Genomic DNA, 17,994 nt, shown 5'->3' with positions numbered 1-17,994 from the left:
GATTTAAGGGAGTTTGTTCTTTTTTGAAAAAAACAGTAAGAGTAACACAGACACACCTCCTTCTTCAGCTTTTTCTGCTATTGCAAAGCAGAATGTGAGAGGCTCATCAAACTGATGGAGTAAAGGCTTGAAGAGCCATTATGTATAAGAAATTATGATGAGGGCCAGGCATCATGGATCAATTAATTTCTTTCCTTTTCGGTCATTTTGTTATGGTCTGATGTTTGCTGTACTAACATCACTGACTTAAATGACAAATTCTTTAAATTACTGAGGACAATAAAACTGCATCATGTGCAATAAGCTGCCCAAGTCATGTCATCTCATTCTTGAGTTCTGGAATATAAACAAGGAAGAGGGGTGGTAACCAGAAACTAGAACTTCTATTCAGTATCCTTGCAGTGAGCCTGCTGCAAGGATGCTGTAGTATCTATGGTAAATTGATAAATAGCCTGTTAACATTCGATAGCTCAGACACAAGTAATGCACATTATCAGCCTTTAGGAACTGTAACACAAATTAATACATAATATTAAGAGGGAAAGGGTAATATTTGAAAATGGCACTAAATAACTTTTGCTACTTCCCAGAGATGTTATTGAAGAGAAAAATCAAAGATTTAGATATATATTAACTGTCAAAACTTACCTCTACTCGTGCCCATTTTCCTCGCCATCGTGCTAAACAACGCTTACCACAAAAAGGTAATGAGACGAAATATTCTGATGTGAGTTGCTGTAATTAAACAGGGCCAGAAAAATGAACTTATAATTTTGGAGAAGTAATTCAAAGATAACCTTTTTCATATTACATGCAGTACAAATTATCCAATGAAATATACCTATTAATTCACATGTGCAGTCTCTGTTACATCTTTTAAGCAAATTAAAATATTGATATTATTTAAACAACGAAAATGGAAAAAATTTAAAAACCAATCTTTTCATCTCCTTCTCCAAAAGTTATTCCATGCATTGAGTAGTTCGGGAATTTGAATTCCTCCATTGAAGTCTGGTAGCATTAGTAGATAGACATATAGCAAAGGTGTAAAACATGTAGATTGAAGGTGAGTAGATTAGCTGCACTTTAACACTTAGTTGAGTTATTGCCATATAATTTATCAAAAAGTACATCAGAACAAGGGGTACTCTACTTACTCTACAATCAATCAATCATACCAAAAAAACCAAGTCAACTTTAAAACAACATCTATTTTAAAAACCAAGCATCAGCTTAGCAAGTGACAACGATGATGGAAACTGATCAATGTAAATTGTCTGATTTTGGCCAAGATTCTTTAAGTGACAAGGACTACACAAATATAAGCCATCCAACATTTGATTGCTTAGCCCAATTTGAATGAAATAACTCTGAAACAGGCACATTAGTTGGAAATCTATTGACTGATAAATGAATATACAGAAAATATTGGATGCTGCAGCACAGTAACATTAATTTACAGGAATGAGGGTGAACAATTTCTAAAAATCAATGTTCACTATGCATTTGGGAGAGGATGCGAAAGAGGCCCGCGTCCTATTCTTAGAAATAGAAGAGAACTAAATGAGCAATCAACATCCCCAAATGAAATAACAAGAAACAGTAACCTTCTGGCTCCATTCGGAAATTGGATCAAAATAATTTATAATGGCTAGAGGACAGGTTATGAACCTAAGTGTAACTGAAAGCTGGTGGAAAAGGTGGAATTTTTAAAGAAAATGATTATTGAGTTATATAGACCAGATCTTGGTTTAATCCTGCTCTTCTCTGCAGAAGTAGTTGCAAAATGGGAAAGCAGAGGTGTTACTCTTCCTATAATTCCTTGAGTGAATTGTGAAGAGATGGAAGCAGCATAAATTAGAATTCCCCTCCGTAAATCAAAGCTTTCAACAAATTGCTGATGTTTGGTATACCATAATGACGTCCCTCCATAAGTACTGTAAACCATGTGTATCTTCTCAATAGGATGACAGATTGGCAGATAACAGGTCTGGTCAATTAGATGCATGATATTCCACAGCAATATTTCCAAAAGAATCTAAATGGCTCAAAGGGCTGCATGCTGTAGCTCAAAAATAAAATAAAATTAATAAAATCTCTTACCCTGAAATATAATGAAGGGAATGAGAAAGGTCAGGTGAAGCATTAAAGGATGTGTTTGAACTGGTTTCCATCTAAAATTAACAAAGTTTTCTCTTTCCATATTTTGTTGAGTTTTTCCCAGCAATATTCTTTACATACAAAAATGGTTACATTTCAAAATTTTGTTCAATTAGGAATTCTGAAAATCCATTCCTCGAACTTTGCCTTTGTAAATACTATACACATTCATAAAACAAGATGCTTTGAAGCCAAAATCATGGTTTTTGAAGTATAATGATGTCAAGGTACTAATACAAATTAGAAGTGTTTACTTTCTGAGTATTAATCTCTGCAGCTGGAGAATGTACTGTGCGGTAGTAGACCAGGTTGTATTCAAGGTGATCAGCATGATACCTGGCATGAACGATTTATTGCCAGCTTCCTTTTGAGTTTTGCACTGATATGGGAGCAGCTCTCTCCATCACATTCTCTTGAATGCTTAATAGAGAAAATTTTTATCCACCCGTCAGTAGGACCCTCACCACCTGGGACATGCCCTTTTCTCATTAATACCATCAGGGAGGTGGTACAGAAGCCAGAAGACTTGCACTCAAAGTTTTAGGAACAAGTTCTTCCCCTCCATCAGATTTCTGAATAGTCCATGAATCCATGAAAACTAGCTCACTATTCCTGTTCTGCACTATTGACTTACTTATTTACTTACTGACTTATTTATATATTGTAAATTATAGTAACTTGTGTCTTGCACTGTACTGCTACTGCAAAATGATAAAATTTCAGGACATATCAATGATAATAAAACTGATTCTGAAACAAGTTACTCGAGTAAATGATACACACTAAAAGTGAAAATGCTAATTGGACACAATGCAAATTCAGAATCTAAATACTGTAATACACAATCAGCAAGTATGGGATATATTTTATATCCTATGAACAAGCTGACCTGGTAGTGCTCAAGCAAGGATGAAGAGCCTTTATCGTAGCATGGTCCCAAACACTGCACAAAAATATAAATACTATTTAATTTTTCCTGTCAATAAAAACAAACTGATTACTAATAGATTATGTATTTCTACCTATAGAGGAATTAAAACCAGAAGACAAGATTCCCACTAGATGTACAGGGACAAATAAGATGTGTGATGACTGCTCTATCAAGTGCTGAGGGAAAAAAAACCCTCAAAGTAAGTGAATATCAATGTTTTTGAAAGAACACAATGCTTCCCAACTGATAGTGTGCAAAAGCAACTTTGCAGTCAAGTCTGCTTCATGTTCTTACTTGCAAACAACATGCAAATTAAAGACACAAATATCACAATAAGTGCCTTAAAAGTTTCTGTAGAATCTTTAAATAAAAAGCTATTAACCCAAAAAAATCTACAAAATCAAACAAGTCCTTAAAACATGAGGTTAAAATTAAACACTCAAACCAGAACTGTATCAAAACAAAGATATTCACCCTGCCCCTCCCCACTTTCATATAACCAACCTGACAGTCATGCAATCACACACCTACTACTGTGGCTCAAGCCGTGTTCCCTTGCTTTAAATTTTAGAACATGCATGGGTGTTGTGATGCAAATGAGCCAGATTCTTTGGGTCTCAAAGGCAAGGGCTCTGGACACACAGTTTTAATAATAAGGAGTTTATTTATAAGGGGAGAAGAGCTTGGGAATAACACAAGCGGCTACAATATTCACACAAACGTGCTTAGAATAGACAAGCATGGGAAAAGTCAGGTTGGCAGTACAATACACCGGAAAACAGTGTGGGGACAGAGTACAGGTACACATACAAGCAAGGGAAAAGTAACTATGATACCTGCCACCCCTTGACTATGGGCAGGCACAGCTCTCTGTTACAGGGACAACAATAAACGCTTCCACAACCCTATTCAATGCACAGCTCACCACGTGTCTCCAGCACTGTATTGCACTCTTCAGCCTGAAGTGAAACAGGGTGGTCCCTCGAGGATGGCAAAAAGAAAGCGAGCCAAGCACATGTAGCACCCTTTATAGCTCAGGGGGCTGGAGGGTCCAGCCCAGGTGATTCACCAGGTGGGGGGGCCAACGGCTTGGTGCTAGACAGGTTAATCCAATTAAGATGGCCAATGGTTAAGCGTGCATTGATTAGTTGGGAGGGGTGAAATGTTGACTGGCATGTGGTGTGCCTTCCGACCAGGTGAGGGCACTGCTGTCACGTGGCAGGCACACCTGTCTGGATACACTGGGTAAGATTGGGCTGGGGAGTACGTACTCATGTGGGTGAACACTGAAATGTTTGCATTCATTGCTTTTCCCTCTCATTCCAAGTGTGGTGTGGTGTTTGTCCCCATGTTTCCCCATAGAATGTCAGGGTCCAGAACCCTGGTAACAAGCTATGCTCTGTCATCTGATCAATGTCCACAACAATCTCTGTCCAATCACATTTATCCATGCAAGGTTAATACATTTAATTAAATCTTATCACAAAACTAGTTTTTTAAAAAAGTTGAATGCGTCGAGTAGGAATGAAATGAAACTATGGAGCAGACAATGATGGTATAGCAGAAACGATGTTAACAAGTGAGAAAGAACAAGCTACAGATGACAAGGGTGATCAGTACAAGCAGAATAGAAGCAGAACATCTTAAACACAAAATGAGACTGACTGACGAGCCTATCTTTCCTTTAAAAAAGTTCATAATTACATCTGGCATTCATGCTAAATATCTGAATCAAGCTCATAGGACAAAGCAATCCTTATATTTACACGTTCATAATATATTTCATATACTCAAGTGTTTAAAAGTGAAACATACACGGTAGTTGAAATATTGTTCAACTTTTTCAAGTAAGGCACTGAGCTGGTTCCAACCCTTCGAAGGTACTTGACAGTAGATGGTCCCATCTGAACAGACATTGGTAACTACCACATTAAGGTACACACCATTTTCCTGTAACAGAAATTCAGAACCATTTAGAGTATTAAGGCTTTGAATTAATTTGCACAAATTAAAATACCCAGCAGTAAACATTGTCTTCATGGCATAGGTTTTTTGATCTTTCTGATTTACATTTAATTTTTAGCTGTAACACTCAAAACCAATATGCACTTGCAGTTTATTTCATTCCTAAACATCCAAAAGTTAATAATCAAAAACTATGGAATACTTTTGCAACACCAGCAGTATATCATTAAGTACATATTGGTGACAGTGGTACGTACAGTCAGGGTCTGGATATAGTAATCAATATAAAATATGTTCATATATGGTCTCCTTTCAAATTAGGAAAGAGAAGAGGAGAAAACACACTAGAGAATCAACAAAGGTGAAAAGGGAGGAAGTGGAAAGAAATGGGATTGGAGTAGGGAAGATGGAATAGGATGAGGTGGGATGAAGAAATTCCAGAAATGACAAGGAAAGGAAGATACCAAGTGAGATTTCATTCTTAAGTTGGATAATATATTTAGGCACTTTGAAATACAATCGTGCACATCTACAGAAATGTCATTATTCCAGTGAGTGAAAGTAGAGTGCAAGGTCTGAGAAAAACAAAGTTTGTCTCTTTGAGCAATACAGAAAATAAACATTCTGTCTTTTTGTGACACTGTTTGAAATGTAGGACTTGAGCTCCAATAAGAAAAATCAAAGAGTTTACCTTCAAATTCACTTCAAGTGTCTTGTCATACAAAGCCTTCAGACATGCAGCATTGATATTAAAATCATCATCCCCTGAAGTATCGTACAAAAGAACAAGTGGAATCTCACTCCTTTCTAAGATTTCCATCAGCAATATCTTTCCACTGGCTAAGAGTTCAAAAGATTCCAATACACATGGCTCTTTGCAGAATGCTTCAAGACCTAAAACACAAATAAACACTATTTTAACTAATCTTATATCCACAAACATATCTTCACTAAAAATTAATTGTATTTCATAGGTGAACTCTTCCAGCATTTTTATGATAAAGGTTACATTTGAACTCTATTTCACTACTAGAGCAACACACACAAAATGCTACAGGAACTCAGCAGGTCAGGTAGCATCAATGGAGAGGAATAAACAGTCGACGTTTCGGACTGAGACCTTGGTCCGGATGAAGAGTCTCAGCAGGAAACATTGACTGTTTATTCCACTCCATTGATGCCACCTGACCTCATGAGTTCCTCCAGCATTTTGTGTGTGTTGCTCTGGATTTGCAGTGTCTGCAGAATCTCTTGTGTTTGTTTTGCTTCTACAAGGCCTCTATACACAAAGGGTTTAATTTACTCGTGTAATAAATGCATAGAAAAAAAGAAGAGAAATAATCTGGCTGTGGCAGCAATTCATTTGTCTATTTCCAAGCAAGTGCACTGCAATCCTTGTTTACAATGGGGTCTGCACATTGAAAGATGCAGCCTAGGTAGTATTACAGAGCACCTGTGCTCAGTCTGCAGGAATAATCCTCAGTTTCAGGTTGTCTGCCACTTTCGTTCATCATTCCCTCTCACTCTGACCCATCCAGCCTCCTGTATGATAACCACGAGGACCAAAACTAAAAGATCAAGGAACAATTGTTTGTCTTGGTATTTTGCAGCCTGCAGGTCCTACCTTAGATAACTCAGTCTCCCTATCCATTTGTAACAGGACTGGCTAGTTTTGCCTACTGGGCATGTCCCAGTAGATCAGAATTGAAAAAACACATGTGGACTAAGATGTTAACTGTCCTGTGCTATCATCAGTGGAATCATCAGTTGATCTGCCACCTGTCTTCAGGAGTTTCAGCCCGCTTATGATCAAGACTGCCTCGAGGTGGTGGGTCAGCAGTGCTAAAGCACCACCTCCCATTGGTGAGCTTAAATTCTTGGCTTCTGCCTCTATCAGAGCTGTTGGTTGCTTCCATCCAACAGATCGTCTACTCTTCAGATGTCTGTGCAACTACTGAAGAGTTTACAAAAGATGGATACACTGTCCAACTATCTGCCCCTCTGGACGTACTTGATCCACACCCATGATGATCCTGTCTGTCTCTCTCTCTCTCTCTATAATATTAATATTTATATAGATATACACACACACACACACACACAGACATACTTTATTGATCTCGAGGGAAATTGGGTTTCGTTACAGTCGCACCAACCAAGAATAGTGTAAAGATATAGCAATATAAAACCATAAATAATATAATAATAATAATAATAATAATAATGTAAATTATGCCAAGTGGAAATAAGTCCAGGACCAGCCTATTGGTTCAAGGTGTCTGACACTCCGAGGGAGGAGTTATAAAGTTTGATGGCCACAGACAGGAATGACTTCCTATGACGGTCAGTGTTGCATCTCGGTGGAATGAGTCTCTGGCTGAATGTACTCCTGTGCCTAACCAGTACATTATGGAGTGGATGGGAGACATTGTCCAAGATGGCATGCAACTTGGACAGCATCCTCTTTTCAGACACCACTGCCAGAGAGTCCAGTTCCACCCCCACAACATCACTGGCCTTATGAATGAGTTTGTTGATTCTGTCAGTGTCTGCTACCCTCAGCCTGCTGCCCCAGCACACAACAGCAAACATGATTGCACTGGCCACCACAGACTCGTAGAACATCCTCAGTATCATCCGGCAGATGTTAAAGGACCTCAGTCTCCTCAAGAAGTAGTATACTCATACATATATATCATTCATTATAACATGTTCAACACAATACAGAGTTCAGCTGCATTTTAACAGCCACATTATTTCACCTATCAGAGAAATTCCCTTTGCAGCATCTAATGCCCTGTCCCACATTCTCTGCTTCCTAGACCAGATTCTTTCTTTTCTTTCTTTCTTTTTCAATCTTTTTATTAGTATTAATAATATTATGAACAAAATACAATTGATATATTAATAAAGGGATTACAAACATACAAATTCCCATTACACATGAAAGAATACATAAGCAATGATTACAGTATAAATAAGTTTTCCCAAAACATGAACCATATAGTATATGTATGAAGACCAGATTCCTTTACTTAGTTCTGATAAAAGGTCTCAGACGTGAAACACCATATTTCATTTTTCATGGATGCTGTCTGACCTGCCACTTCTTCAACATTATTTTTATTAGAATAAAATGTTATTTAATAATGTTATATATACATATACACATATATAAAAACATATACACACACACACCTGTACTGTATATACACAAACACATACACACGACACCATATATAACCCCGAGATTCATATGGCAGCAGGTGATTTTAGGATTACAGTTGTATAATGCTACAATATCCTGCACAGATTCTTAATAAAGTTTGTTTCTTGGCTTAAATAGTGATAACAGAAAAGGTATAAGAGTTGATAGTTTAAAACCTGTGACTCACTTTTGTCTGGGAAGTTACTGAGGAATTGCATGTTTAAACATCCTTAGATATTTTAAGAATTGCATGAATTGCTACAGATCCTTGTACGTACATCATTGAACTTTCTATTTATCATGGCAGGCATGGTGGCAGAGCTCGTGCAGCCGCTGCATTAGCTCCCTTCAGATGCTCTGCTTTCTTCCAATATTAAAGGGTATGCAAGTTAGTAGGCTAATGAAATTGCCCCTAGTGTGTGTGAGTGAGAGTGGCAAAATCTGGAGTGAGTTGATGGGTAAAATGGGATTTATATAAGATTAGTATAAATGGGTAGTTGATGGTCAGCATATGGTATTCAAACATCTTAAATTATTGATTCGAGTCTGTATTAACTGTCTGCATCTTCTGCCTAAACGCCGAGTTGTAAACTTTTAACTATTTAACCAAAGTCCTGCTTTCAGTGAGCTGTTCAATGAACCCAGGGAATCTGTACTGTGCCTTCAAATCCAATGAGGGAAAGGGACAATTATTTAACACATTAATTAGGAAACTGTCCACTGAACCTGTCACAAGTCCCGAAAGCCCACTGAATTCAGAAACAATAGGTGGAAATAATATATTAATCCCAATGGGACCCCACTAGCAATGATCCATCATACATAAAAGTCTTCAATTTTCACCCTTTTCTTCCTGCTACAGAGTTAATTTCAGTTCCAATTTGCCACTATCCCTTGGATCCCAAATTTTCTGATCAACCTACCAACTACGACCTTGTAATCAACTCTTTACCATCTCCAGGAAAGATGCGATGAAGTCAGACAAAACCTCCCATTAACAAATCCATACCAATTCTTCAATTAACTGTTTTCTTTCAAAATGGAGATTTATACAGTTATTAGAATTAATTCCAATAAAAACAAACTTTAAACACATTGGCCTATATCTATTCAATTTATCTTTTTTAAGAACGAGTGTTTTCCAGTAAGATGGTGGTTGCTCTGATGTGTGGCTTCTACGGGCTCAACCAAAGGTGTTATTGTCTTTTTAAATGTGTTTTTTTTTTACAAAGCAAGACCCTGCTGAAGATTAAGAACTTAAAGTACTGTAGATCCACTCCATCAGCAAGTTGTGCAATGGCGGAGAAACTGAAGGAGCTGGACTTGGTGTGGAGCGTGCCTGTGTCAGAGAGATGACAGAGTGGGTGCACGAAGGAGGTGTGCTGTCCAAAAGCAAATGATCATTTTAGTCACTTTCCTTGTGATTTGCAAGACCCAGTAGGACATTGTTCACGGTTAATGTGGAATGCTGCAAGTCTGATTCACTGCTTTATTGGCAAATGGTGATGGTTGATTGTCAATGTTGTCCTCTAGCATTCACTCAGCAGAAGATAAGATGCATTGTGTGCAAATGCTGACTGCTACAACATTCATGGACTCAGGGATTTGGACTATATTTTTAATGTGATTGTATTTTACTACTGTCTTATATGAGACATGTGTGCCTTCTGCTGTGAAGACCGTTAGTACTGTGTTTTGGAGCGCAGCTCGTAGTAACACTTTCATTTGGCTGTATTTATGTGTACTCAAATATTGTTGAATGACAATTAAACTTGATGTTGTTAAATTGTAAATATAGCCTTATAGCAAATTTATTAATAGTTTTGTGTTTTTGAATGTAAACATGAAATACATTACAAGCACTCAATTCCAAATGCAGCTTTGAAAGCCAATAAATCGGAGGCAAGATTCAAAGGTATCAAAGTCACTAGGGAGTAAAAGCCTGTTCCTTACACTCAAATGCCTCCTTCTTCACTGATTCTTGCACATAGACTGGGAGACAGCCTCTCAGCAGAAAACTTTGCCTGATGTTTTACTCCAGCTAAAGGTAGCAGTCTATTCAGTGAAAGAGTCTGTTTGCTATTTGGAAGTTCCAATTTTTTATACTTATTGTTCCTGCAGATCAGTAAATCATATAATGTACTGACTTTAAGGATGTTGACGTTGGGTTAATTTTAAAATCCTGCCAGCAAAAATTCTCTGCTGAATGTTTAGGAACCGATTAAGTGTGTATTCCAGAGCTACAGGCTGGCTAAGCTAATTCCAACAGATTCAAATTTCTCATTACAACAGCAGAGCAAGTCATTTATGTTACTTTGTTATGAAACAAAACCTGAGCCCACTGCTCTACTCTTTCTATACCTGTGACTGTGTGGCTAAGCATCACAGCTCAAATGTCATCTATAAATTTGCTTCCGATACAAACATGGTTGCCAAATTTGCAGATGGTGACGAGAGGGGGTATAGGAGCTAGTTGAGTGGTGTTGCAGCAACAACCTTACACTCAACGTCAGTAAGACTAAGAAACTGATTGTGGAGTTCAGAAAGGGTAAGTCAAGGTAATGCACACCAGTCCTCATTAAGGGATCAGAGTTGGAAGGGTGAGCAATTTCAAGTTCCTGGGTGTCACCTGACGATCCAACCTGGACCCAATATATTGATGCAGCTACAAAGGTACAATAGCACTATATTTCATTAGGAGTTTGAGAAGATTTGGCATGCCACCAAAAACACTTGAAGATTTCTACAGATGTACTGTGGAGAACATTCTAGCTGGCTGCATCACTGTCTGCTGGGGTAGTGGGGTTAATGCACAGAATCAAAATAAGCTGCAGAAAGTTGTAAACTTAGTCAGATCCTTCATGAGCACTAGCCTCCGTAGTATTCAGGACATACTCAAGGAGCGATGCCTCAAAAAGCTGAGAGGGTATTAAAGGTGGAGGAGCGGGTTTACGAGTCAGAGAAGTGTCACAGCAGTGTTCAGACAAGGCAGACCAAAGGACTCATCTACTGAAGCTATACAGGTAGAATACAAAAGAGATGACCAAGTTAATGTGATTATATTATACATCATCCAATAGTCAATGGGATTCGGAGGAACACATTTATACAGAGATAACAGTTGCAAGAAAAGTAAGAATGTGACAGTAGGTGACTAACTTTCCATATTTTAAGTGGACTCCTTTACAGTGAAAGGACTGGATGGGATAGAGCTTGTTAAATGTGTTCAGAAAAGCTTCCTTAATTTATAGAGCCTTCAACTAGAGAGATTACAATACTAGGTCCATATTAAGGAACGAGACAGGGCAGGAGACAGGTGTGTGTACAAAAAATACTTTGGATCGAGTGAATATCATTTAATTAGTTTCAAGGTAATTATGGTCCTTGGTTTGAGATTTCACATTAGAGTAAGACCAGTTTTGATGGTATCAGAAAGGATATGGCAGGTGTGGATTGGGACAGGCTTTTTTGTCAAAGGTGTGCTTGCAAGGTGGGAGGTCTTAAAAAGTGAAATACGGAAAGTAAACTGTTTGAATAAAATGCAAGGCTGGCAGAAACAGGAAACCTGGGTTTGAGGGACATTGAAGCCTTGGTTAGGAGGTACAGAGCAAGGGGGAAAAAAAATCAGGCACTGATTAAAAAATGGAAGCCAACATACAAGAGGGAAATCGAGAGGGCTAAAAGAATGCATGAGATGGTTCTGACAGACACAGTGAAGCAGAATCCCAAGGGATTCTACAGATATATGAAAAGCAAAATGATAGTAAGGGACAAAATTGATCCACTTTAAGATCAGCATGGTCATCGATGCATTTTGCCCAAGTAGATGGGGTGGAGAGGAGATCTTAAATTGATTTCTTACATCAGTATTAAATTGAAAGGTGGACAGAGAGACTGCAGAACTGAGGTTAAACAGAAGTGAGGTGATAGATCTTACAGAAGAGGAGGAGCTTGCTGTCGAGACAAATTAACGTAAATAAGTCCCCAGGGCCTGACAAGATATCCCCTTATACTCTGTGGAAAGCTAGTGCAGAAAGTTGAAGGGCCCTGGCAGAAGTATTAACCACAGGTCAGGCGCCAGAGGTAGCTCGCAGTGGGTAAATTATTGGAAGGCATTAAGGGAATAGATAAATAAGTATTTGGATAGACAGGGCCTGCTTGAGGATAGTAAACATGGCTTTGTATATGGTAGATCATATCTAGCCTATCTTAGAGGGGCTTTCAAGAAAGTTACCAGGAAAGGATGAAGGAAAGATGGTGGATATTGTTTACATGGACTTCAGCAAGGGCTTTGACAATGTCCCACATAGGAGGTTGGTCCAGAAGATAGGCATCCAGGATGAGGCAGCAAACTAGATTCAATGTTGGCTTCGTGGGAGAAGCCAAAATGTAGTAGTAGATAATTGCTTCTCTTACTGGAGGTCTGTGGACATAGTAGATAGCAAGGAAGGCTATCGAAGCTTGCAGTGGGATCTGGACCAGCTAGAAAAATGGGATGAAAAATGTCTACATTAAATTCCATCTGGCAGGTGTGAGGCTGGGAGGACCACTCAAGGAAGGACTTGCACAATGAATGTTGGGGTACTGAGCAGTGGAGTAAAGCAGAGTTACCTGGGAATACAGATCCATAATTCCATTAAATGGGTGTCACAGGCAAATAGGGTTATATGTGAGATGCTGAAGATGTTCTATAGGTCAGTTGTGGAGAGTGCCCTCTTCTTTGTGGTGGCGTGTTGGGGAGGCAGCATTAAGAAGAGGGACGCCTCACGTCTTAATAAGCTGGTAAGGAAGGCGGGCTCTGTCGTGGGCAAAGTACTGGAGAGTATAACATCGGTAGCAGAGCGAAGGGCGCTGAGTAGGCTACGGTCAATTATGGAAAACCCTGAACATCCTCTGCATAGCACCATCCAGAGACAGAGAAGCAGTTTCAGCGACAGGTTGCTATCGATGCAATGCTCCTCAGACAGGATGAAGAGATCAATACTCCCCAATGCCATTCGGCTTTACAATTCAACCGCCAGGAGTAAGATATGTTAAAGTGCCGGGGTTAGGACTCAATGTAAACTACTTAAGAACTTTTTAAAAGCTATTTATTAATGCTTTTTGAGAGGGTGATTTTAGATGCATATCATATTTTTACTGAGTTAAGTATTGTATGTAATTAGTTTTGCAACAATAAGTGTATGGGACATTGGAAAAAATGTTGAATTTCCCCATGGGGATGAATAAAGTATCTATCTATAAAGAGAATTTCTGGCACACTGGCCTTCATAAATCAAAGTACTGAGTACAGGAATTGGGAGATTATCTTAAATTTATACAAGACTTAGGTAAGGCCACATTTGAAGTATTCTGTGCAGTTCTAGTCACCTACCTACAGGAAAGATATTAATAAGATTAAAACAGAGAAAATTTTACAATGATGATGCTTGAGGACCTGAGTTATATGGAAAATTTCAATAGGTTAGAACTTTACTCCCTGGAGCAAAGGAAAATGAGGGGAGATGTATAGGTAGGATAAGTGTAAAGTAGACATTCTTCACCGAAGCTGGTGTGGCTAGAACGAGAGATCATATGTTAAGGATGTAAAGAGAAATATTTAAAGGGAACACGAGGGGTGCTTCTTCACTCAGAGGGTTGTGCAAGTATGAAACAATTTCCAAATGGAAGTGGTGGATGCAAGTTCAACTACAATATTTAACAGAGGTTTGGATAAGTACGTAGATGGGAGGGACATGGAGGACTATGGTCCAGGTGTGGGCCAATGGAACTAGGCAGATTAATAGTTCAGCATGGACTGGATGTTTCTGTGCTATATAGTCATAGTCTCTATGACTATGAGAACTGAAGAACTATTTGAAAAAATAAAAGCATTGCCAAAAATGCACTTGCACAACTAAAAAATCTGAATGCAGTAACAGATCATTTTCAGCTTGGATAAGGATTATCATTCATATGAGCACATTGAACAAATCAGGAAATATAATTCTATGTCCTCACAACCAAAAAGCAACATCAAGGTATCAAGACAGCATAAACATTCTTTAGCATCGTTAGCATATTATGGTCCCAGAATGAGCAACTTGTAAACTTAGCCACTGAAGTGAAGGAAAATGAACTGCTAATTTTGGATACAGAACTGGATGAAAACCATGAACTCTTTCAAACAAAATGTAAAGTTTTACTTGCCTGCCAGTTTGCATTTTGAGGCCTGAAAGCTCAAGGAGCAAAATCTTTGATCTAATTTGTATAATTTTGCCTTGTCAACCATCTCATTAAACCCATGATCCACAAAGAACACCTGAAAGAGAAATATTGATGGTGCCAACTATGTACTCAATGGTTTAAAAACACAAAATCTGAAAACAGCTTGTAAAATATGTGCAATTATTGGAAATATACAGGACAAATCTATGGCTGCAATAACATGAAATAACAATTTTTTTTATTAATTGTAAGAACTTACAGCTATTAATATTCTTTATGATACGCTGTTACTGACTTGGTGGCAGTGGCTGAAACTGAGAGAAGTAATTTGGGCAAAAGATAAAGCAGCAAATATCTGTCTCCAACCAGCTCAGCTTCAGCAAACAGATTTATGTGATTTGACCAAACGTTAACAGAATGCATGTAACACTCTAAAAAGACAAAATATATATTACTAACAATTATTTATGATCATAAAAATGCAACCTGAATTTTAACATAAGTATGTGTGAAGATGGGGCATACATTCGGTATAGGCAATCAGAATCAAGCAAAGTGGATAGAGCTCAAAAATAGGAAAGGAGCAATCTCTCTGATAGGATTATACTGCATAACCTCCCAGAGCCACTTGAACACTGAGGAACACGCATGCAGGCAGAATAGGGAAAGGTATAAAAATAATAGGGTTGTTGTCATGGGTGACTTCAACTTCCTTAATATAGACTGGAACTTCCTTAGTGCAGAAGATTAAGATGAGTGAGATTCAGTTTCATCTGCCATTGGGATTCAGAATTGGCTTGCCCTTAAAAGACAAATGGCAGTGGTCAGTGGGACTTGTTCTGGCTGGAGCTCTGTGATGAATGGTTTCTGCAGGACCTCTGCTGGTTGTGATAGATATAAATGACCTGGATGAAAAAGTGATGGGTGGGTTAGTAAGCTTGCTAATGATATGAAGATTGGTGGTGTGGGCAGCATGAAAGACTGGCAGAAGATAGAGCAGGATATTGCAGTCACTGATATGGGCAGAGAAATGGCAGATGGAGTGAGGTACTGCACCTTGGGAGATCAAATGCAAAGAGATAGTACACTGTTAATATCAAGACCCTTAGCAGTGTTGACTTACAGAGGAATCGTGTGACCCAAGTTCATAGCTCCATGAAAGTAGATACAAAGGTTGATAGGGTGGTTAAAAATGCACATGGCATGCTTGCTTTATTAGTTAACAAATTGAGTTCAAGAGTCAGGATACATGTTGCAGTTTTATAAAGCTCCAGCTCAGCCACACCGGAAGTATTGCATCCAGTTAGTTATCCCATTACAGGAAGGATATCCAGGCTTTGGAGAGGGTGCAGGAGTTTACTAGGATGCTGTCTGGACTAGAAGGAATGTGTTACAAGGAGAGGGTGGACCAACTTGAGTTGTTTTCTCAGGAGTAGCTGAAGCTGACTGGAGGCCTGGTAGAGGTTTACAAGATGAGAGGCATAGATAGAGTAGACAGCCAGTATCTTTATTTGCAGAGCAACACACATAAATTGCTGGAGGAACTCAGGTCAGGCAGCATCTATGGTGAGGAACAGTTGACATTTGGGCTGAGGTCCTTTATCAAAACAGGAAAGGGGGGAAAGGCTAGGATAATTTGTTTACCCCAGGGTTGAAATGCCTAATAACAGATGGCGTGAATTTAACATGAGAGCAATACATTCAAAGGGGATGCACGGAGCAAGTCTGTTTGAAGAAGAAGAAGAAGAACACACACACGCGCACACACACACACGAATAGTGGGTGCCTGGGGTGGTGGTGGAGGCTCTTAGACAGGCACATGAATGTGCAGGAAATGAAAGGATATGGACATTGTACAGGCAGAAGGGATTACTTTAGTTTGGCATTTGATTACTAAATTAATTAGTTCATTACAACATTGTGGACAATGTATTCCTGTGCTGTTTGTGTTTCTATGAATCTCTTGATGACTGCAAGTATATGAGTATATTTGAAGGAAATCAGGAGCACACAAGATAGACTAGGCAGGCAGAGTTAAGGAAACTCCAGAGATTTTATAGACATATTGAGTAAAAAAGTATTAGGGTGAGAGCAGCTTGTCTGTACATGCAGGTGCAGGAAAAGGGCAAGATTTTTAATGAATATTTCTCACGAGTTTTTACCATGGAGAAAATGACAGATGCTAAAGAGAAGGAAATAAATGATGTCTTGGACCACGTAAATTATCAGGGAGGAGATAATGGAGGCCTTAAAGCACATTAAGATGCATAAATCACTGGGGCTTGATCAAGGCATCCTTGGACCTTGCTAGGGAAGGAATTGAAGAGGCCCTTGCAGAGATACTTTCTTCATCTTTAGCCTCAGGTGAAGTTCTGGAAAACTGGAGGGTGGCATTTGCATCATGCCACTACTTAAGAAGAAAGGAATCTATAGACTAGCAGGTCTACGAGGAAAGTTGACGAGGGTAAGGCAGTGGATGTTGTCTATATGGACCATTAAGGCCTTTGACAAGGTTCCGCATAGAAGGCTAGTTAGGAAGGTTCAATCTTTAGGTATTAATATTGAAGTAGTAAAATGAATTCAACAGTGGCTGGATGGGAGATGCCAGAGAGTAGTGGTGGATAACTGTTTGTCAGGTTGGAGGCTGGTGACTAGTGGTGTGCCTCAGGGATCTGTACTGGGTCCAATGTTGTTTGTCATATACATTAATGATCTGGATGATGGGGTGGTAAATTGGATTAGTAAGTATGCAGATGATACTAAGGTAGGTGGCGTTGTGGATAATGAAGTAGGTTTTCAAAGCTTGCAGAGAGATTTAGGCCAGTTAGAAGAGTGGGCTGAACGATGGCAGATGGAGTTTAATGCTGATAAATGTGAGGTGCTACATTTTGGTAGGAATAATCCGAATAGGACATACATGGTAAATGGTGGGGCGTTGAAGAATGCAGTAGAACAGAGTGATCTAAGAATAATGGTGCACAGTTCCCTGAAGGTGGGATCTCATGTGGATAGGGTGGTGAAGAAAGCTTTTGGTATGCTGGCCTTTATAAATCAGAGCATTGAGTTGGGATGTAATGTTAAAATTGTACAAGGCATTGGTAAGGCCAAATTTGGAGTATTGTGTACAGTTCTGGTCACCGAATTATAGGAAAGATATCAACAAAATAGAGAGAGTACAGAGAAGATTTACCAGAATGTTATCTGGGTTTCAGCACCTAAGTTACAGAGAAAGGCTGAACAATTTAGGTCTTTAGTCTTTGGAGCGTAGAAGGTTGAGGGGGTACTTAGAGGTATTTAAAATAACGAGGGGGATAAATCGAGTTGACGTGGATAGGTTTTTTCCATTGAGAGTAGGGGAGATTCAAACAAGAGGACATGAGTTGAGAGTTAGGGGGCAAAAATTTAAGGGTAACATGAGGGGGAATTTCTTTACTCAGAGAGTGGTAGCTGTGTGGAATGAGCTTCCAGTAGAAGTGGTAGAGGCTGGTTCAGTATTGTCATTTAAAGTAAAACTGGATAGGT

The 17,994-nt window shown here is 38.9% G+C and overlaps 1 protein-coding gene across 4 annotated transcripts in view; it reads right to left on the bottom strand.

The window, feature by feature from the left end:
- LOC140742078 (tudor domain-containing protein 7-like) overlaps positions 1–17,994 on the bottom strand; it is a 157,506-nt gene that overhangs the window by 25,832 nt on the left and 113,680 nt on the right. For 3 of the 4 annotated variants that reach the window (XM_073072902.1, XM_073072910.1, XM_073072918.1), the window contains exons 9-13: positions 14,454–14,565; positions 5,748–5,950; positions 4,907–5,041; positions 3,050–3,103; positions 649–735 (exon numbers count right to left, since the gene is read on the bottom strand). In XM_073072902.1, coding sequence (XP_072929003.1) covers positions 649–735; positions 3,050–3,103; positions 4,907–5,041; positions 5,748–5,950; positions 14,454–14,565 — 591 coding nt within the window. The remainder of the gene's footprint in view (positions 1–648; positions 736–3,049; positions 3,104–4,906; positions 5,042–5,747; positions 5,951–14,453; positions 14,566–17,994) is intronic. The other variant, XM_073072915.1, reaches the window with a different exon arrangement.

Source organism: Hemitrygon akajei, chromosome 2, assembly GCF_048418815.1.
Source record: "Hemitrygon akajei chromosome 2, sHemAka1.3, whole genome shotgun sequence".
Classification (NCBI taxonomy): Eukaryota; Metazoa; Chordata; class Chondrichthyes; order Myliobatiformes; family Dasyatidae; genus Hemitrygon; species Hemitrygon akajei.
The sequence above is the reverse complement of the archived record's forward strand: the minus strand, read 5'-3'. Positions and strand labels throughout refer to the sequence as shown.